The sequence below is a fragment of the Nothobranchius furzeri genome, chromosome 1 (assembly GCF_043380555.1).
Source record: "Nothobranchius furzeri strain GRZ-AD chromosome 1, NfurGRZ-RIMD1, whole genome shotgun sequence".
Lineage (NCBI taxonomy): Eukaryota > Metazoa > Chordata > Actinopteri > Cyprinodontiformes > Nothobranchiidae > Nothobranchius > Nothobranchius furzeri.
In genome coordinates, this window is record NC_091741.1 from 80,556,693 (window position 1) to 80,578,874 (window position 22,182).

General features: G+C 38.8%; 1 protein-coding gene across 1 annotated transcript in view; it reads left to right on the plus strand.

The window, feature by feature from the left end:
- The first annotated feature begins 2,971 nt into the window (after positions 1 to 2,971).
- The window catches only part of LOC107379234 (cytokine-dependent hematopoietic cell linker), a 40,181-nt gene continuing 20,970 nt past the window's right edge, over positions 2,972 to 22,182 (plus strand). Inside the window, 13 exon segments of the mRNA XM_070550495.1 lie at positions 2,972 to 3,118; positions 7,855 to 7,887; positions 8,966 to 9,066; positions 10,666 to 10,718; positions 10,822 to 10,867; positions 12,993 to 13,049; positions 13,131 to 13,404; positions 13,568 to 13,592; positions 17,207 to 17,231; positions 17,298 to 17,385; positions 17,464 to 17,480; positions 17,556 to 17,647; positions 17,746 to 17,823. Of these exon segments, the coding sequence (XP_070406596.1) occupies positions 8,970 to 9,066; positions 10,666 to 10,718; positions 10,822 to 10,867; positions 12,993 to 13,049; positions 13,131 to 13,404; positions 13,568 to 13,592; positions 17,207 to 17,231; positions 17,298 to 17,385; positions 17,464 to 17,480; positions 17,556 to 17,647; positions 17,746 to 17,823 (852 nt within the window). The 5' untranslated portion in view covers positions 2,972 to 3,118; positions 7,855 to 7,887; positions 8,966 to 8,969.

A 22,182-nucleotide genomic window follows, 5' to 3' on the forward strand; every position in this document is an offset into this window, starting at 1 on the left:
GAGAAGGAGGTGAAAGACTCGGAGCACTGGGGGACCTCCCCTCCCGAGGGGGCGAGGGCTGGTGGAATGCTGGATCTCAGATTCAGCACCTTGTTGGCAAAAAAGTGGAGAAATCTGTTACAGTCATCAGCTGAAGATAGCTGAGCCTGCTGCGGAGGAAAAGACACGATGCTGGAGATGGTATCAAACAAAACCTTAGGATTATTCTTATTTTGACATATGAGGTTGCTGAAGAAAGAAGACCTGGCATTTTCTACAGCTTCGTTGTATGACTCTAGAAGTTCTTTAAAATATTTGCGATGAACAACCAGACCTGTCCTCTTCCACCGTCGTTCCGCTTTTCTATAGGAGCGTCTAAGTTCAAGAATCTGGTTGTTCAGCCAGGGTGAACTCGAGGCACTGGAACTGCGGCTGGTTTTGTAAGGGGCGACCTGATCTAGAATTTTGAGGCAGTGATCATTAAATGAGTTAGTAAGGAGCTCTACGTCATCAGAGGAAGGAGGTACAAAATCAAAGAGGGAGGAGAAATTTAAAATGGCAGAACTGTTGATAATACGTCTTTGCTTTGCAGAGACTGGTAAAAGAGATTCAGAATTTAGGTTGATATCAAAAGAAACTGACTTATGGTCACTGAACACAACATCATTTATCTGCAGTTTATCAATAAGAAGTCCGTAGGAAAAGACCAGATCAAGGGTGCAGCCTGCTCTGTGAGTGGGACCAGACACGTGTTGAGAGAAGTTAAAAGAGTTCATCATGTTTAGGAACTCCCTAGTGGAGCTGTTAGATAGATCCTCAGCATGGATGTTGAAATCTCCAACAATGATTATCCTGTCTAGTTTAACAGTTGAAGATAGGAGGTCCTGAAAGTCAGACAGGAAGGATGAAGTACATCCAGGTGGGCGATAGACCAGAATTCCATAAACTGGTTGAACTCGACCAATTTTAATCATGATCATCTCGAATGAGCTGTAGGAGTTTGAGGATATAGTTTGGCACGAAAAGTGTTTCTTAAAGATAACAGCTGTTCCTCCACCGCGGCCTGTGATCCGTGGAGCAGAGAAGAAAGAGCAGTCTTGAGGACAGAGCTCACGGAGATGAGTGACATCATTTTCGCGCTGCCACGACTCAGAAATCCACAAAAAGTTTAATTTTTTGGGCCGGAACAGATCGTTGAGGATGTGAGACTTGTTGGCGATGGAGCGCGCGTTAATCAACATCATTTTCGCGGAGGAATCTGGCGATGTGTGTGCCGCGGGCGGCTGGCGGGCTAAGCTACGTAGCGACTCCAGGCTACGCCCGCGGTGGTTCTTTGTCTCCCACGCCTTCAGGTAGCGTCCCGCATCAGGGGCTCCATTTAGCAGCGAGATCAACCCAACTCCGTTAATTTTCTGTTGGATCCGCCACAACACAGCCGCGGAGCAGCGATCAGGCAGAGCGTCGCCTCTCAGGATCTTTCGAAGCTGAACGAAGAAGCCGGCTCTCTTCCCCCATTTCCTCTTCCATTGCCTCATGGGCAGCGGCAAGCCGACAGGTAACAGAGGGCCGAGATCTGGGTTAACGCCAGGTTCCAGAGGCGGTGGGAAAGCCGGTCCGGTATCGGAGTTCTGGAGGTTGATCATCGCGGACCTGATCGACAACAGTAAGTCTCGATCATATGTTAGTAGGGACTCCGCACCAGATAGAGAAAAAACAATAAAAAACAACGAGTAACCAAAACAGATCAGGAGCCTAGCAGACGCACAGCCACCCATGGGCGCCATCTTGCTGGAGATAAGAGTATCAAAGCCTGTTTTGTTACAGATTCAGACTCGCTTCAAGGGTTTTCATTCAACCAGACATTATATAAGCTTAAAAAGTACTTAAAAAGTATCTGTTTACTGGTCTTCCTGGAGAAAAAAAAAGCTTTTCTTTTGGTTTTTGTCCTAATGAAGACTATCTGGTAGCTCTCAGCATACCACTTTATCAAAGGTTTTAGTGAGTGTGGAGTTTTCATGACCAGTAAAACTGCTTAATATTGATGAATCCAGTTGTATAATAGGGCAGGATTTACCTTTAATTGTGCTATTGTCTTTGCTGAATAATCAGTGAGCACCACAGTGTTTAGCGGGTTAAATAACGAGGCTTTTTTTTTTTTTCAGCTGAACCTCACTTCAGTGTTCCCTGCTTTATCTCTGGCTATTATCAGCCCACCCTGCTGGGAAACAGATAAAAGCCCAGCTTCACAACTGGTGCTTAGATATGTTGCAAATATATATTTTTAGCTGTTATGTATCTCTCTGGCTTGCATATCTCTCTTTTTTTTATTCCATATCACACATTACAGATTGGTGGCTCATATGTGTTAGCTACCTCAATGTGTTCTTAAATCTGTTACAAAAAGATAAGTTACTGCAAAGTGCAACGTTTTAGAGCTTTTATTATTCGTTTCAGCCGGTAAAACAAAACTTGCACTGGGGAGGGTTGTTCTTTCAAAGGTTAAGATTTAATTAAATATCATAAAAAGTTCCAGTTTTGGCTCAGCTTCTTGTTTGATGGAGAAATGAAACCAGATGATAATAAAACAAGTAAATGTCACGTTGGCTCCCGTTGTACTTCATGTTGAAATGTCTGAATGATCCTGCTCAAATCAGCAGAAACAACGAACCCTAATTTATAGAACTTATGATCTTGTGCTGCCTTTTAAAGACAGTCAACAGGTGGTTCTGGAAATGGGTAAAGGGTGAAAATTACGCCACGCAAAAATTGAAAAAGAGCATGTGACAAAAGCCGAACACGGGGAATATTTTATAGAAAAGTCTTGATGCAGAGATTTCTGAGATAATAAATAATAATGATAAAGAAAGGTTTGTGCATTCTCCGAACTAGCATGAGAACACAGATGCGGAAGCCCTTCACACATCACTGTTCAGTGTCTAAAACAGACACCAAACTACAGGGCAGCCGCCACACAGGAAGTTGTTTTAGGTTACTGCAGTGGGCTGCTCAACTCTGATAGGTAACACTCGAGTGCTTCTGTCTGCACAAAAGGAGCAGGTGATTACCAGAAGCACAAACCTAAGAGGGGCACTTTTCTAGAAACTCTCTGATGCAGATGTGCTTTTTGTCTTCAGAAAAAGTAGGTAACTTCTATTTTTCTTTAACTGACGTTTGTTCTGCTGAGTTTTTGCAAAGTGAAACGTGAACGTGTGTGTGGAGTAAAAGTAGATCAAACGTTTGAAAAGGTGAAGCAGTGTTCTGCTAAAGATGAAACTTCTTTTGATTAATGCTCAAAAACAAATGATAGGTGGGGGGTTCCTCGGGGCTCTGTTTTGGGCCCCCTGCTGTTCTCCCTCTATCTGCTACCGGGAATGTTGTTTAAAAAACATAACATTCATTTCCATCTCTATGCTGATGATTGTCAGCTGTTTTTTCCTGTTAAACAGGGGGCCAGAGGTAGCATACAGCAGCTGATGAATTGCCTGCATGATGATACCCAATGGATGGGGTCCAACTTCCTGTCTTTAAATGAGGGAAAACTGAAATAATAGTTTTTACTCTAAATGATCCCAGCCCCATGGATTGGACCTTTCATCGTTGCTCCCCTACGAGAAGTCCGCGATTACAGACTTGGGTGTCAAGATAGACTCTGATTTGATAGTCAGGTGAACTCTGTTGTTTGTTCGTGTTTTTAATCAGTTAAGGCGCTTATCTAATATTAAGTCAATCTTAACAAAACAGGCGTTGAAAACTGTAGCCAATGCTTTTATCATCTCTAGGCTAGAGTACTGCAACTCCCTGTATGCTGGCTTGAGCCAGTCCTTAACCCTCTTAGGCTCAAAATAAGTTTTGATAAAAGGACGAACAACTAAGTCCTTCAGGGGTACTTCTGAGTTAAAACATGCTCATGAAATACGTATGTGGAGTAACCAGGCAGATGGGTTTTAACTGTTGAAAATCTGCAACGCCTGCCTCCAGAGGGTTAATGACTCAGCTGCAGCTGGTCCAAAATGCTGTTGCCAGATTTCTGTATGGAGCACGTAAGTCCTCCCCTGACAGCTTTGGACTGGCTACCGGTGAAGAGTTGCATCTTGGTAAAAATCCTGGTCCTTGTTTTTCAATCAGCCCCACCTTATTTAGCCTCCCTGCTGACCCGTTACGTTCCTGCAAGATTGCTATGTTCGGGTCAGAGTGAACTTTTGGTGGTGCCGCGATCAAAGCGTAAGTCTAGGGGTGATCGTGTCTTTGCAGTTCTGGGTCCTCGGCTTTGGAACCAACTCCCACAAGAAATCAAACAGTCCACATCGCTGCCCACTTTTAAAGCAAGGCTTAAGCTGTATTTAGATATGTTTCTTAGTTGTTTTTAATTCACATTTTAATGTTTTTAATCACTATTTTAATTGTTTGTAGCTCTTTTTTTTTGTTTTTAAATGTTTTATCTCTGTGTTTTATCATAGAGGTGTTTTATTGTGCTGCTTCTTTGCACTATTTTCAGAACCTTGGACCCCCTAGATTGGGGTGGAAAGGGGCTTCATATATAAAATGACTGATTGATTGATTGATTGACTGATTGATCTAAACTGTGATGTAGCAATTTAATTTCATTATACAGCCATTATTGAATTAAGCAACAAAATCAACACTTAAAATGACCAATCATCATAAACAAAAGTAATCAAAGGATCAGATTTGATACTGCTCAGAGTTCCCTCCAACTTTTATGATTAAAGTTTTAAAATATATGTGGAATTTTATTTAGTCAGTGTTTTAAAATACAACACACAAACGTAAAAATGTAATAAAACCACATTAAAGAAAATAAACTAAAATACTTTGAAAATCTGTGCAATACAAATATTTACCCTCCAAGCATTTGTGTCCCATTTTAATGTTTCAGATCAACAAATTTCAATACCAGAAAAAAGATTACATGAGTAAATAAAAAATGCTATTTTTAAATGATTTATTTTATTAATGGAAACAAAAAGCTATCCAAACCAACCAGTTCCTATGTGAAAAAGGTAATTTCCAGCTCATGTTAAAATAATTTTGATCAACCGTTTGGAAAGTTGCGTTAGGTTTCACTGTTTCTGCCAGAACTGTAAAAAAATCTCCTCAATAGAAACTTTCTGACATGAAGTTTGCTAAAAGATCTCAATGGCAACACATCGCATCTACCTCTACAGGAATCTAGGAACAAAATTACCCAAAACACCGTCACTGCAAGCTTTTCTTTGTTTGGGTTAAGGTCAAAGGTCATGATTAAGCAAAATGTTGGAGACAAAAGGCATCTACGTGAGAATTCCAATTCCAAAAAGAACACAAGAGCCGTCTCACATTTGCCCAAAAAATTATGTAGATCACCCCAATTATTAGAAATAGGGCTCAAACAGTGATTCTTGGTCCAGGTTGGTTTAGATCAGTGGTTCCTGAAGTTGGAGTCAGGACCCCACTATGGAGGCTTTAGATGGTTGAAATTAAGTAGAAAAACATGCTGAAGCTCTATTTCTAGTATAATTGTTACAAAAAACTAAATTAAATAGTCATAAATGGATAGAAGTGAATATTAGTTGAAGTGTTTTTTTTATTACCTGAATTATTCAGCTTTTAAGCATGTTTGTATGGTTGAATCACAGAAATCTGAGATATCTGGGGTCATGTGTCCTTAAAATGCTTATTTTGTGGGTCTGAAGCTGAAAAGTTTTGGAACCACTGTTTTAGAAAAATTTAGATGAAAACTAGCTTTTGTATTTATTCAGCTTTTTTGTCTGATATTAAATTTTGTGTATTGATCTGAAGCCTTTAAATGTGACAAAAACAAACAATATAACCCTGTAGATCACCTTACAAACAACACATTAAAAAAAACACCATCTAGAGCACTGCAAGCTTTTGTTTGTTCGGGTTAAGATCAAAAGTCACGATTAAGGTCAAAGGTCATGATTAAGCAAACAAGAAAGTGTTGGAGATTTTTATTTCACCTGTATACCCCATTTGTAAAGGGGTACACAGGTGAAATTCAAAAAAATTGAAAATCATGCAAAAGTTTGTTTATGTCAGAAATCCAACTTAAAAGATGAAACTAATATGTGACATGGACTCATTACATGCAAAACCAGGTATTTCAAGCCTTTATTGGCTGTAATTGTGATGATGAAGCTTGTTGTCACAACAAATACTCTACAGCATTTCTACGGAGCTGGAGTTTCTTTTCTGCCTGGTCCCCGATGCTAAATCCAGAAATCTATTCAGGTTCCTTCTCATACACCTCATCTCACCCCACTTCCTGTAGGAAGCTGTGAAAAAGTAGCTAGAGTGAGTTCTGTACCACACAGCCTGAGACCATCTTCCCTTGGGACTGTAAGTTGGTGGCCTGTTACTTCTGCTGGCCTTTTAAAATGTCCCCTGGTTGTCACTAGAACAGCACTGCCTTCTATTTTAGGTTGGGCTGCTTCCTCTTTGATTTTCCTTCACATCTAAATGGATTTAAACACCAAAACCTGTCTGTAGTTCCATCCTGACCTACCTTCAGAATATTCACATCAGACAAGACTTTAGATCATTTACTATACAAAGCATTTACTCAAATATTTGAGCTAAGGCTGCGATTTTAACCCTTTAACAAGTCAAGTCATCTGAAAATCACACGTCATCGTTTGTATTTCCGGTCACTACCATGGATGATTTCAGAAGAAAATGCTTTGCATGCAGTTTAAAGATGAATTCCAAAGCAAGATGTTGACCGTGATTGTTCTTATTGACACTTTTTGTTTGTTATTGATGTAAAAGTCAATCATGTTTGAAATGAATGCTTCCGGTCATAAATGAGGAGTCTAACTCATCAGAAACCTGTGAGATATCAGAGATAATTATATTACTTTTTAGCAGAATTATTTTATTTATTTTCACTCTTTCCTGATGTGTTTACATGTTAACCCATCTGGATTCCTTTTCCTAGTGCAGATGGTGGACTGTAGTCCTGATCTGTACTCAGATTACATCTTTAACTGATGTACATACAAGAGAAATAGGATAAATTTGACTATTATGTAATAGTACATTTATGAGAGTCTCATTACATTTTCTTTTCTATTTGACTTACTCGATTTTAATGGATTTAGTTTTTATATTTGATTGTTTTTATTATGTATTTTTGTTCAGCACTTTGGTCGGCTCTCATGCCGTGTTTAAATGCGCTATACAAATAAACTTGGTATGGTATGGTACACGTAAAGCCAGATACTTCAAGTCTTTACTTGTTATAATTGTGATGTTTTCGACTTCCATCTTAATAAAACCCACATTCAGAATCTTTATATAATCTTAAACTAATCAAAGCAATCAGGTTAAAGAGAACAGTGAGCTTAAAGTTACAAGTTGTTTTGTGTTTACAGAGGAAAGATTGAACAACAATCACATTTTCATCAGCTGATGTTCTTTAGTCAAAAAAATAATCCTAATTCGTTTTGGTTTTAGGTGATAAAAGATCAACTGGATTAACTTGCTTTATTCTTAAATTACTCATTTTGGAATTTCTATGCTTTTCTCACACTCCCAAATAACACATTTAAATTAAACATCACATTCCTTTTACTGTAGAATAAAACAATTTCACAATCTTAAATCAGTTGTTTTTCCTCTGCTAATGATTCAAAAAATGTCATTTAGACTTTCTTAAATATGAAAAAGTCAGTGTCTGAATCCAGGGGAAAGCAGCAGAGAACCACAGCGCTGATTTGTTTTAAATAAAGAGCTCATTCCTCTGAATGTCCAACTGCTAAGGAAGACAAATCCAAAAGTAAACTGTGTCGGAAGGACACATTCTTTAGCGCAGCCGCGACTAATGATGTTTTTTATTTCTGCTTCACCCCCTAGTTAGCTGCAGAGAAGGAGTTTGCTGAGATAATGGTGAGTTATGGTGCTCGTGCTCTGCTTTCACACCAACTTTCTCAGGGGAAAACTTTGGGAATCGGAAGTTGCAGAATTTAGTTCAGAATGAAATATTTATCTATTCATATAAGCCGAGATCACATGGAGTCTTTGTATACGTTTTTCAACAACAAAAAAGGTGTTTTTTAAATGAACATTTTGTTTGTTTTTGTTAATTTATTTATTTTTTGGGATTGACAAATTTTAATTATTCTTCTTAATTATATTTCATAAAAGGTGCACTATTAAAAACATGTTGTTATTTAAAGGAAATGAGCAGACAAATGTGTTACATTTAGATCTATGATTATGCTCTATTGAAATCCTGATAAACTATTTGGCTTTTCCCACAAATAAATATTAATTTAACTCATGAATTTAACATTTCAGCCATACACATCAAAATCTTCAGGTAAAAAGATTATGGTTACCTAATAGTTCACTATATTTGTGCACAATCAATTTTGTTAGTTAGACCAATAGAATAGTGAACTAGACCCAAAGTGTACTTCTTTGAGATGTTTGGGTTTAATTTAAATTAATTTATGTAAAGTGAACTGGACACAATGCAGCTCTAGGTTTTTAAAAAACAGACCCACTTTCTCTAAAACTATATAATTAATAAAATGAAGTGTGATTGTGTGTGTGTGTGTGTATATATATATATATATATATATATATATATATATATATATATATATATATATAATTCCTGATTGAGTCAGCTTTGACCTGAATGTTGCATAATTGCTCAAATTAAATATGAGTCCTTTACAAACCACAAGACGTGTGAAACATTTGAATTCTGTGATTGGACATCATTAACAATAAGAAAATGTTTTCAGAAATGTGAAATAATTTCCCTTCCCCTTTGGAATATGTGACATTTCTGGGACGATATGAACATCTTAAAATAATTGTCTGTAGATCGGATGACATGAAGAGGAAGAAAAAGCAGATTAACTGTGTGACAGACTCTTGTAGAGATGAAAAGATGTAACTGTCTCTTCACGGAGCAAAAACGAAAGCCAACTATGACATGTGACTATTTCAACAGTATAATGGAGCCTGAGTATGATGTGGTGGATGACCAGGAGGAAGTGCTCAGAGTGCACATTCTGCCTGCGAGGCCTATAATCGAAGACCAAGCGTATGCAGGTAGTGACACACGCTTCTCTATCATTCTGATTTTACTTCCTGTGTAAGCAATGTGATTTAGCAAATCTGCTGTCAGTTAGATCTTCGCCTTTTAAAACATTTTGATGTTTGATTAATTTAGTTTTAAAAATACATTAACCCCTCCTTATGGATTTTTTTTGGCTTTATTTAAATGTGAGTTGAGGATAATGTGAACGAGGACGTCTGATTCTGTAATTATCACCCTCAGTTTTAATTTAAAAGCACCTAATAAACTGATAAAGGTTGCAAAATGGGGAACAACAAAAGCAGATCTCTGACACACCTAAACATAAATTTACATGAGTCTACTTTCTCCTAAAATCAAAAAAATATATAAAAGGAAAAGGTCAATAAATATAGCATTATTTCACAACCACTTTTAATGCCACTTTGCAACTTTTTTCATATTTTAAATAATATTCTTGAGCCAATATGTGCTAAAATGAGCCTTTACAGGATTAATGAAACCAGTTCATATCGCACCCTGTGGCCAGAATATCCATCCATCCATTTTCTATACCCAGTTATCCACACAAGGCCACAGGTTGGCTGGTGCCTATCTCCAGCAGTCTTTGGGCAAACACCCAGGACCAGTTGCCAGTTCACTGTGGGGCAACACAAAGACACACAGCACAAACAACCATGTATGCACACTCACACCTAAGAATAATTTAGAGAGGCCAATCAACCTGAAAGTCACATTTTTGACTGTGGGAGGAAGCCAGGGTACCCAGAGAGAACCCATGCATGCACAGGGAGAACATGCAAACTCCTTGCAGAGAGACCCCAGGATTTGAACCCAGGTGCTAACCACTGTGCCACTGTGCAGCCTGTGGCCAGAATATTCCACTTGAAGCTTCAGACTGGTGGCCGCTCTGTTGAGACTCCAGCATGTTTCCTGCATGTTTTAGATCATGAAAACAGCTGATTTGTATAATTTAGTGATGTACCACTCCTGTAGACACTAACAAAGGCTGGAGAGACACTTCAGCTTTTAGAATAAGGTGTTAAAAAGACGAACGCACCGCAAGGAGGTAAAAGCAAGCCAAAACGGCCTAGTTCCCTTATGTTGCACTTTATTTGACACATCAGGGCTGAGTTTGCTCTGGTAAATATAATTAGGATGAAACTAAAAAAGGTGCATGCAAAAAGAAAATTAAAAAACACCAGAATAAACATCTTTACTCTATGGTGAGAATGAAAGCGAGAGCTCTTGCTGAGTGAGCATGACATGCTCCTGGGCCATCTGTTGGCTGAGTCAGACTGCAGGGATTACAATTATCCAGAAGTGGAGGTGCAACTCCAGGTAGTGTGGACAGACTGTCTTTACTATCCTGCATGAATGTGGTCCACAGCCAGAGGCTTCACAGCTGCATGTCTCCAGCAACGTAGCTTTAAAATGTTCCCACTTAAACTCTTCTCCATCTGTGATCAATCTGTGGCTTCTGTGTACTGCTGCTGCAGGAATTCACATGAGAATACAGACTTAGGGCATTTAAAATGTGGGTCAACACCGAAACTACTGAGACTTGTCTCTTTTCCACTGCTGGTGTAATCATGGTTTCATTTGCTTGTCAGACAGGGATTGTTTGAGGCCATATCCGAACCAGAGTGTTTCATCAGTCTCCACTGTAAGCATATTTTTATTGTGTTTTTTTTAAATGAAAGTAACATTTTACTTGTACAATTGTTCTGCTTCTGTTCCATCCTTAACTCTGCTTTCCATTCAATCAGCGTAGGACCCCGCCCAGATGTCCAACCCAAGAGGTCCGAGTTCCAGGTAAACTGGAAGGTTGACTGAAACCTTGACCTGATCAGATGAAGTAGTTACGTCACTGTTCTGCAAAAGGAAAAAAGTGTGACACACTGTGCAGGAAGGCTCCAAATTCAGATATCTGAATCAGCCTCGCTAAACGTATTAAAGTGAACTTGATACATTTCAACTTTTAAGTGTCATTAGAGAATTTGTTTATTCTTATTTTTATTAAACTTTTGTGTTATTCAAATGTTTCCTTTTTAAAACCACTGCAATTTTGTACTTTTTTTTTTACTCTTTCTGGTTACATTTTACACATCTTTATTTTACTTTTTGATTTTTTTTTTAAAGGTTCAAGTTTAGGCTTTAAAGTGTATGTGTGTGTGTGTGTGTGTGTGTGTGTGTGTGTGTGTGTGTGTGTGTGTGTGTGTGTGTGTGTGTGTGTGTGTGTGTGTGTGTGTGTGTGTGTGTGTGTGTGTGTGTGTGTGTGTGTGTAAGTAAAGAAATACCCTCACACACACTGAAAAAGGGTCAAAGAAATGTATTTTCACTAAACTGGTCTTGGAGCAGAGATTCGGTGCAAAGTTCAGCTGTGAAACCTTTTTTGTACCTGGCAGGTATCTGATCCTTTCTACTCTGAAAGAAACAATACAATGGTGTCTGCTGTGACTGACCTATTTTTACATTCAAAAAGAAAAAAATGATGGGTTCTTATTTTTAACACTTTTTAGATGTCCCATTCACCACAAATCTATTTTTGATTGTCTGCATTTTGCTGTTAGTTAAAAATGCAGTAATTTAATAACCTACATAGGTGATGTTGTGGTTTTGCAGAGGCTGTGTAGCTGTCAGCTCGAGTACATTTACTTCCTCCCTGCAGATAAATTCACTTTTAACCAATTTCTCCTTATTGTCAAGACTGCCATTTGTGTAAGACATACAAAGAATGGAAATGGTGTTCCTTCATGGCCCTGGTGCAAACAGAAAAATAGTAAAATATTGCAAAATGTAAAATTAAAATGTGCATGGAGGGCAAGAGACCGAAGTCACCCACAACGCTCTTTGCTTTGTTGGTTCAGGCAGGTTTATTAAATGTCCTGGGGGGGAGGGGCACCAATTATTTTCTCACCTATGCTCACCATGCAATGCAGACATTCGACAGGATGTGGTGCCGCTGCTGTACCACACTGTGATGCCGCTGGCCAGGATACACTTGATGGTCCCGTGGTAGAAAGTGGTAGTGATGGGGGCTGGCTCTCTGGTTCTTCTAGAACAGAGGAAGTAGAGGTGCTGCTGCTGAGCTTTGCTGGCCAGCGAGGCTATGTTGCTGCTCCAAGAACGATCCCAGGAAATTAGTTTCTCATTCTCTCCACCAGCTGGCTCACGTTATATCAGTTTGACTTGTTGTCGATGTGTCCCACCATAGGGGTGTTGTTTCTAAACTTGACAAAGTCATTAATCAGCCTGTAAAAGCATAGAGAGCACATCGTGCTGGATGTCTTGGTGCCGACCCACTTGTGGTCTTTCACTCAGAGTTGTTTCTATAGACAGTCCCGTTTCTATATCAGCTGCTGAGGAATAATGGTGTTTAAAACTGAACTGAAGTCCCACAACAGCATTCTCACATTTAAGTTCCTAGAATCTGGGTGAGTGATGGCTAGTCTGATGCTACCAGACCTTCTGGCTCTTTCTGATCTCAGACCAGCCTCATCTCCTCCTCTAAAAGCAGCGTTCCAGGCTCCCAGAAACCTGTAGACCTCCCTCGTCAGCCAGGAATAAATGATAAATGACCCTCACTTGTATAGCGCCTCTCAGAGTAAGGACTCCAAAGCGCTTTACACTACAGTGTATCATTCATCCATTCACACACACATTCACACACTGGTGTTGATGAGCTACGATGTAGCCACAGCTGCCCTGGGGCGCACTGACAGAGGTTCCTATAGTTGACCCAAATTTTTATGGACACAAGGTTAAATATAATAAACTACTTTTATATCTTAAGTATATATATATAAAAAAAGGCATGAGTGAAAACAACTTTATCAACTAAGCAAGATTTTTTTAAGTTTAGGGAAACAATGAAAGTTTTCATAAGGAACCAACTGCTCTGACTTCCATAATTATTTTTCACTTTTATGATTTTCAGTCACAGGTCCTGCTATAAACAGAGAACTGAAGCCGGGGCGACGAAAGACCAAATTAGGTAAGAACAGTGAATACTTAAGAGCATTTTGGCTGTTTGACCTATGCCCAAATCTCATTTATTCCCATGTCACATGTGCAGATAGGAGACCAACACCTGCAGAGACAAAAGAACACGTAAACATATACTTTGATTATTGCTATAAACTGAGTGATTTATCTCTCATTAACTATTCCTTTTTTCTCTGTTTGTTTTTCATTTGCCAGGCCTCACAAAGGTAATTACTACTAATAATAATAGTTGTATTAATTATGACATTACGGAATGAGTTTATGTGTGGCAGGTGTTCACCTTTTACCTCAGAGTTACCCAACAAATTTAGTGGATTTGCTCTACAAGAGCCGTGCAGCAATGAGTGAGTACATGTTTCCTGATTCTTCTATATGGTAGCTGTTTGCTCAACTGGTCAAAAACCCAATGTCACAACCAGTACTGTGTAGCGGTGCTGCCATCTGCTGGTTACATCCCAGGATTGCAGATGCAGCTGTTAATCATGTCATACATTCTTCCTGTTTCAGCAAAGAACCAAAGAGCTGTGAAAAAGTAAGTAATCAAACATTCCTAACCAACCATTATATGGGTTCATACTTTACTGAAATTATATGAAGTGGTCCTGCATGGCTTCATTAAAGGTATTTCATTGTGTCTGTGAATTTAAACTTTGTTCCAGATCAGTGGTAAGAAGAAGAAAATATCATTTCTATAGCACCTCTCAAGATAAAAATCATGAGGTGCTTCGCAAAAATGTAAAAATATAAAAAGCATTTAGAAAATGTTTAAAAATGTATTTTAAATGAGCAAAAAGAGACAATTATGATAAAAAATGTTAAGAAAGAGAGAGAGTGAATAGGAAAGAGGGAAATCAGTGGATCCTGAGGAAGGTGGAATAGGTGGGGAGAGCAGAATAAAGAGAGAGTGGTGAAGAAGGTCCTACAAAAGCCAGTTTGAACAAGTGAGTCTTCAGCTGCTTTTTAAAGGAGACCACTGAGTCCACTGATCTCAGGCTCTGGGGGAGAGAGGTCCAGAGTCTGGGGGCCACAGCAGCAAATGATCTGTCACCTTTGGTCTTTAGCCTGGTGCTGCACAACCAGTAGGCTTTGATCACTGGACCTCAGGGACCTGCTGGGGGTGCAGGGACTAAGAAGATCACCAATGTAAAATGGTGCTTGTCCATGTAAGGCCCTATAGACCAGAACCAGGATCTTGAAATGAACCCTGAAGTTGACTGGCAGCCAGTGAAGCTGGAGGAGAAGCGGGGTGATGTGGTGTGGTATAACAATTCATTCAAGAGCCATGGTGAAAGAACTGGCCAAACCAAGGTTTACAAAGTGGCCTGTGTGTAGGGAGAGACAGAAACAATCATATATCTGAGTGCAGTTTCTAAGTCTTCTCTGACTTTACAAACCACGTCTGCTTTAAAGGAGAAAAGAGATGAGGAACCCTAAACTTCAGACATCTCTCAGATAAACATCAGCAGCTACCTGCCATGAAAATAAAGTTAGGATATCTATCTTATCTTCTCTAACAGATCTCACAATAACTAAACCAGAAAGACCAACTTCATGGTAAAATAGGGCAACAAATTGTTGGATTTTAGTCCATGATCCGGTCCGTGGCTGGTTGCAGCTCGGTCAGAAACGGTCTGGTCCAAACCTTCCTGGTTGTTTACTCACTGGGAAGAGACGCCCAGAGCTTTTCAACTATCTCAACCTTGGCAACTCACTTTAACTTTAATACTTAATACAATACTTCAATTAAAACGATTTATCTTGATTTAAATAAAAAAGCAAATAAAATAGTACAAGGTCAAGGTCAACTTTATTTATATAGCACCTTTACGGTTGCTCTAGCAACCCAAAGTGCTGAAAAAAACAATGCCATGAAATCAAACATGCTCCAGTAAAACATTAAAAATTATGGCATTAAAAACAAAGGATATGATAAAAACTATGAATAAAAGGATGAGTGTAAACACAGACACCAGTTTAAAATAAGACAAGATACAACAATAAAACTACAAAAAAACAGATAAAAGAGAATAGATACACAACTCAACTACTAAAAGCCAAGTCAGATAAATAAGTTTTTAGTTTTGACTTAAAATGCTCCATACTTTGAGTGGTCTTCAGTTCTATGGGCAGACTGTTCCAGAGCCTAGTGCCAGCCACTGAAAAAGCTCTATCTCCACGGGACTGTAAACACAAGCCTGAGTACAAGCCTAAATACAGGACTTCCCAGCTCTTTGGATGTTTCCAAAAGAGTCCCTCCTCATGGCTGACATCATCTAGTGCACGTGGGGGCAACTCACTTCTTTGTCAGGGCAATCCCTGATTGTATTAAAAACGAAAAGACTATGTAGACCATGACTGCATGATGCTATATGAGTAAACAGTGAATTATGTGGTGTCTGCGCCTGATATATGTGACTGTGTAAGTTTTAACTAGTTTATTGAAGGTCAGATAGAACCGTGAAGCAAAATGACCTAGGACAATTAATGCACAAGTAATGCAGCAAAAGCAGGTTCACTGAGAAACCACTTCATTATTATTATAATTTTTTTTTTATTATTAGTAACTCTGAGTTTAACATGCAGGCTGAACATGTCTCTTACCCTTATTTCCTGCATTAGATTCTGATAGAAAATAGACGGAAAATCGCTCATTAAAGAAAAGCCTGACAGATCTACGTCACACTGTCACCAAAAACATTCATAGACTCACCCATCTTGATTCACAACAGGGAATTGTTGTTGGTTTAGCATCCAGGAAACAGCAGAGAACATCTCAGCTAGTAGAAGTTAACCATTAGCATTAGCAACACAACCACACAGTGGAACTCCTCCAGGCTTGAGTTATTTGTGGAGATAAAACCTCAACGTTGCAAAGCAAACAGAGTCAGTGATAGAGTTGCATTGCTGTTAGACAATCAGAGGCAAAATGTCCAAATATCAGGAAATAAGACTCCAAATCCTGCCATCTAAAGATACTTTCACCTCCAGCTGGGTTCTCCATCCTCAAACAGGAGCATCTGGGCTTTTTTCCCCCAGAGAATGGCTTACAAGGCATTCATCCATTAAGAGAGTACTGCAAATGTAGTAAAACTATGAGTGAAGTTGACCTTTAAGGTCACGGTAAAACCCAGCAACACACACCTTCTTATCAGAATAAATGGTCCTAGATGGTTTCAGTTAATGAAAACTGTTAAATGGTTTAAATCTTTCAATACAACGATTATACTTAAAATAATTTATATAGTACATTTGCACATACTTTTTATGTATAAAATCATTTTGAATAGTTCATTCTAGATTTATTTAAACATAGACAATACATACAAACGGCATTACACATTAGAACAAAGCCATTAACTTTGCATGGAGGTCTTGTAGACTAAAGCCAACTTGAAAACCCAATCTTTAGATGGATTTAGAATAATAACATTGGTCATCTCACACTTACACAAAAATAAAAAAAACAACAATGAATATTAGATTAGCCAGAGCACATAGGGGAAGAAAACACCTAACTGCAGCTAAATAAGCTAGTTTGTTGGTGTAATGTGTCTTAATAAGTATTTTCTTCTCTTTGAAACTGAAAACATTTAATCTCTATGTACGGCAGATTACAGTATCTGAAAAATATGTCAGTTAAAAATGAAACAAAAGCAACAAAGAGGCTGAAAGATCTGATCCATCATCAGTCAGTGGATCCATTTATATTTATGCTTTTGTCTAAAGCGTCTTACAAATTTCCAGTATGAAAAGTTTACAGCTAATACCCCTTACACATGGTGTGTTGATGTGTTCAGCCACCTTTTGTAAATTCAACAAAAGAGTGAGTCAGTAGAAGAAGCTAGACTATAACTGCCATTTATCTCAAACAGCTTTGAGGAGCAGAGAGAGAGTATTTTAGGAGATTGGGAATGGGTTCAAGAGCAATAAACTGACTAAAAAGAAATGAATAATAAAGCATCTCAGTGCCCAATAAAACCCTATGAAAGACCCTCAGAAGGCCCAGAAGGTCTCTGCTCAATTCTACATAAAAAAATGTACAGATACATATTTTTTGTTTGTTATTTTTGCAGTAAAATATGAAGAAATTTGCATCAGGTTTAACTTTTGTTTAAAAGCATAATGTGATTTTTTTTTCTTTCCCAGCAAAGTATCAGTTTACCAAGAACAGGTAAGAATAGAGGAAATGTAATTTTTTTTAATGTCCATTTTGATACCATGTGGAATATGTTTGCAGGTCCACAGACTCCAACTAGAAAGGCTTCAGGCCCTCTGGCACATCAAAGGCATTCTATGGATTTGGAGACTCATGATTTAGACAAAAGGTATGATTATCAGTTCTCAGGCTCCTTTTCTGACGTTTTTCCATGTGCATAATATGCATGTTTTTCTGTGTTGTTTAGAGTGCACCACAACCTTGGTAAATATGTTGGAGATACTTTTTCCATCATTACAATTCTCCAGTAATAATATTAATGAATTGGTCTAATTAAAGAAAGAGTTCCATCAAGACGCCATCACCATGAATGGCCCCAAACTCAAGAAGACATGGACCAGCTTGAGCTTCTACCTGTGGAGAAGCCAAAGGTACACATGCTGCATAAACTAAGTAATCCAGATTGGTATTAGAATAAAGAATTGTCTTTATTATCTCAATCTGACTTATTTCTGACTTCTGCTGGCAGACCTACTGCAAGGAGGACTGGTACATTGGGGCTTGTATTCGCACAGATGCCGAACACGCCTTACACCTGGTGAACAAGGTACTTCAAAATAGTTTGAGTTTAAAATGCACATGTGCTGGTCATAAAATTAGAATACCATGGCAAAGTTATTTATTTCAGTAATTCTATTCGAAAAGTGAAAGTTGTAAATCAATACATTTGCATATTCAACTTTTTTTATTTCATTTATTCACATTAAAATCAATATACAAAACTAAATTACTAAAATTTCAATGAAAAGGGGACAGAAAGAAGAAAAACGTATGTTATCTGCCCCTTTTAACTAAAATAACATTAATACAAATGAAAAAACAGTATAATTCTAAATTAACTTTGAACAAAATTCTGGACTGGTTGGATAACACAATTTCAATTTATAAAGTGAAAAAGAAAGAAAAGAAGAGTTGTCTGTTGGCTGTGTTTATGCACCAAAGTATGCATACATATACACACACATACGTGTATATGATGTCTTGCAAAGCATTTCTGAGGTTTTTGTGGACTAAATAGTCAATATCAGAGCTCAGATTCTGTCAGTCCCCTGTCAGACTCTTTCTGGTCCCTGTTCAGCCACTTTTAGTCGGTTTGAGCCGCTTACATTGGACTGCCTTTCGGGTTTTGTTAACTCTAAAACCTGCTGGATCTCCCTTGGATTTGATGCCCTCTAGGCTTTTAAAAGTTTTTTTTTAATCAGTTGGTCCTTGGGTTCTTGCCATTAGTAATTAAAGCATTCACTGCCATTCATGAGAAAAGTCATCATTTTAAATCCAATCGTTCACTGCCAATGACACTAAGGTCGTTATTTGTATTTTTTTACTGTGTGGGCGTCGGAACAAGCCCCTGCACTGTGAGAACAAACATCCCAGCTCTAAAGCCGATCTTCATCCGTGTACGTCACACGTCATGTGATCAGGAAGCAGAAAATCCATGTGTTAGGAGATCATTTTAGGCTGCTGCTGGGAAAAAAAGTGAGGCACAAACCAGAAAAGATTCCGGCGATCACAATTTGACAACCGAGTATGAAAGAACGGATAACGCTCGAAACGAGCTGATTCTTCCTGATGTAAGAAGTGAGTCTACACTTTATTTTGGTTGTTTTGGTAGTTTTGGCATTGACATCATCATAGAGCGCAACGTTCTGTGACTCATGATAAAACAGTAAAAACGCTGAAAAACGCTGGCAGCGAAGGGCTTTTCTGATCAGGACATGGCTGGCAGTGAATGAGTTAAAGACCATGGTATCCCTGTTATTGATTGGTCAGCAAACTTGCCTGATCTTAACCTCAGAAAATCTATGGGGTATTGTGAAGAGGAAGATGCAATACACTAGAACCGACAATTCAGAAGAGCTGAAGGCCAGAGCAACATGGGCACTAATAACACCTGAGCAGTGCCACAGAGTGATCGACTCCTTGCCATGCTGCACTGATGCAGGCCAAAGGAGCCCCAACTAAATATTGAGTGCTGTGCATGCTCAAACTTTTCAGTTGGCCAACATTTCTAAAATTCTTTTTTATTTATTTACTTTTTTTTTGCATTGGTCTAAATTGACATTCTAATTTTCTGAGACACCAAATTTGGGATTTTCATTAGTTGTCAGGTAAAATCATCAAAATTAAAGAAATTAACATTTGAATTATATCAGTCTGTGTTTAACGAATGAATCTAATATAAAAGTTTCACTTGTTCAATGGAATTACTGAAAGAAGTCAAGTTTGTCATGATATTCTAATGATTAGCACCTGTATCTGAGTCAAGTCGAAATATTAAAATATGGGATTATTCATCATCATCACCTTTATTTACAAAAGCACTTTACAGACACATATTATGTCACCAAGGTGCTGAACAAGACTCAACTAAAAAAGATAAAAACAAAGAATGTATAGGAAACTAAATAAAAATGTCCTTTCTAGTTAAAAATGACTTCACTTTGGCCAGACGTTGCAAGTGGTAAAAAGAGGACGATACAACCGCACCCACATGCGCGTCAAAGGTGAAAGTGTTATCTAATGTCACTCCTAGTTGACTGCCGAAGAACGTAGGTAGGCATTCATATCCCTACAATCCAGTATTGATCGCTCTAAATCATGATGTAACCCAAACAGCACTGCCTCAGTCTTGCTTTCATTCAGACATAAAAAAAAAATTGTCCGTCAACCATGACTTAACTTCAGTTAGACCAGACCTGGGCATGTTACGGCCCGCGGGCCACATCCAGCCCTTTGTGTATCCTTTTCAGGCACGCGTGAGGTCAATAATAAATTACTAATAGATAGATTATGTAATTATATGTAGTGAGTGCAATACGACGGTGCTGCTTTTATTCTGAAAACCGCTACGCTACTTCCACATTGACGTATCTGCGTGTCGCGAGCTTTGAGTGAAGGTGAACGACCATAAATGATTAGCCTCAAGATGGCAGCACACGCTAAGAAGCGAAAAATTGATAACGAATGTCACGTTTTTAACAGGACATGGACTGCCAAGTACTTGTTCACAGAAATTAAAGGTAAAGCTGTGTGCTTGGTCTGTGGTACACAGGTCGCTGTGTTAAAAGATTACAATTTGAATTGCCACTACACGACCAAACATGAGGATAAATACAGAAACCTGTCTGAAAAAGAGCATGCAGGGGTGTCTGATGCATTGCTAGCAAAACTGCAAACCCAACAAGGACTTTTCACCAAACTTCACACCAGCAGAGAGGCTGCCGTTCGGACAAGTTATGTAATATCTCACAAAATCGCCAGGAAAAGTAAGGCCTTTTCTGATGGAGAGTTTATTAAGGAGTGCTTTTTGGACTCAGTTACACTGATATGCCCAGAGAAAAAGGACGCGTTTGAGAACGTCTCACTCTCCCGAAGTACTGTGACGAGGCGGGTTGAGGACATCGCTGAGAACTTGGAGCTTCAGCTGAAGAACAGAGCTGCAGACTTTGAATTTTTTTCTCTGGCTTTGGATGAGAGCTGTGATGTGCGTGATACCGCCCAGCTTCTCATCTTCTTACGTGGAATAACTGCAGACTTTCAAGTCAAGATTTTTTTGTAAAGAAAGGACATGCCGTCCCAGAGCTTTCAGATGAAGATTGGGTGGCGACCTCGGATTTGCTGTGGATGTGACTGCACTAATGAACCAAACTAAATGTCAAACTGCAGTGCAGGGGACTTTTTGTGCATGAGATGTACAGTGCAGTAAAGGCTTTCATGAGGAAGTTGCAGCTTATCTCAAACCAAGTGAAGGACAACTTTCGGACCCACTTGCCAACACTAAAGGAGGCTATTCCAAATGCCAATCACCTCCACAAGTACTCAGCCATGTTAGAAGTACTGCATGCAGAGTTTTCAAGGCGATTTCAAGATTTCAAAGCTCTTAAAAATGAAATGGACATGGTTTCTTCTCCCTTCACCTGCAGTGTGGATAATGCTTCAAGTGATGTTCAGATGGAACTCATTGACCTGCAGTCTGACACACTTCTGGCAGAGCACTTCAGGTCAGTCTCACTGCTGGAGTTTTATCCCTCCCTCAGAGAAGAGAACTTTCCACAACTGAGGAATCATGCTCAGAGGATGCTAGTCCTCTTTGGATCTATGTGTGTGAACAGACATTCTCGGTGATGAAGTTCAACAAATCCAAACACAGGTCCTCTGTCACTGATGACTACCTCTCAGCTGTTCTTCACAAAGCCACCTCAGCCATTCAGCCAGATTTCAATGCCCTTGTTCAAAACCAAAACAGGCTAGATTATTCTCACTGAAAATTTCACTTATTTCTCACTGAAGAAAACATGACACAAGTCATTGTATTGTTGCATTTCTATAAACTTCTTGTTTGTTGAGTTAAACATGTTAAAATAAAATGACATTGATTCGGTGGTTGTTTTTGTTTTATTTGGAATATGCGCCACAATTTCACATAGCATAGCCCAATATAAATATTTACATGATTTTATTTTAGTTTTATTCTTCTGATCACCACCAGCTATTTGTGATACATAATTTAGTGAATTTTACAATTTAAGAAAGTTAAGCAGACTTGGGTTCAAGATGTCGTTAATGTGGCCCTCTGATGCAACACGGGTTTTGTCATGTGGTCCCTTGTAAAAATTAATTGCCCACCCCTGAGTTAGACAGTGCATTAAGATAATAATGGGACAGTCACTTCTATAATCCAAGGGTAAGTTAAGTTGGCAATCGTCAGCATACATATGAAATCGAATTCCATACTCCCTCATGATGTCCCCCAGTGGCAAAATGTAAATCAAAAGCAATAATGGTCCTAATATTGAACCCTGTGGGACCTCCCCACCGTTAGACTCATATATACACTCACTGGCCCCTCTATTGGGTACACCTTGCTAATACCGTGTGTGGACTCCCTTTTGCCTGCAGAACTGCC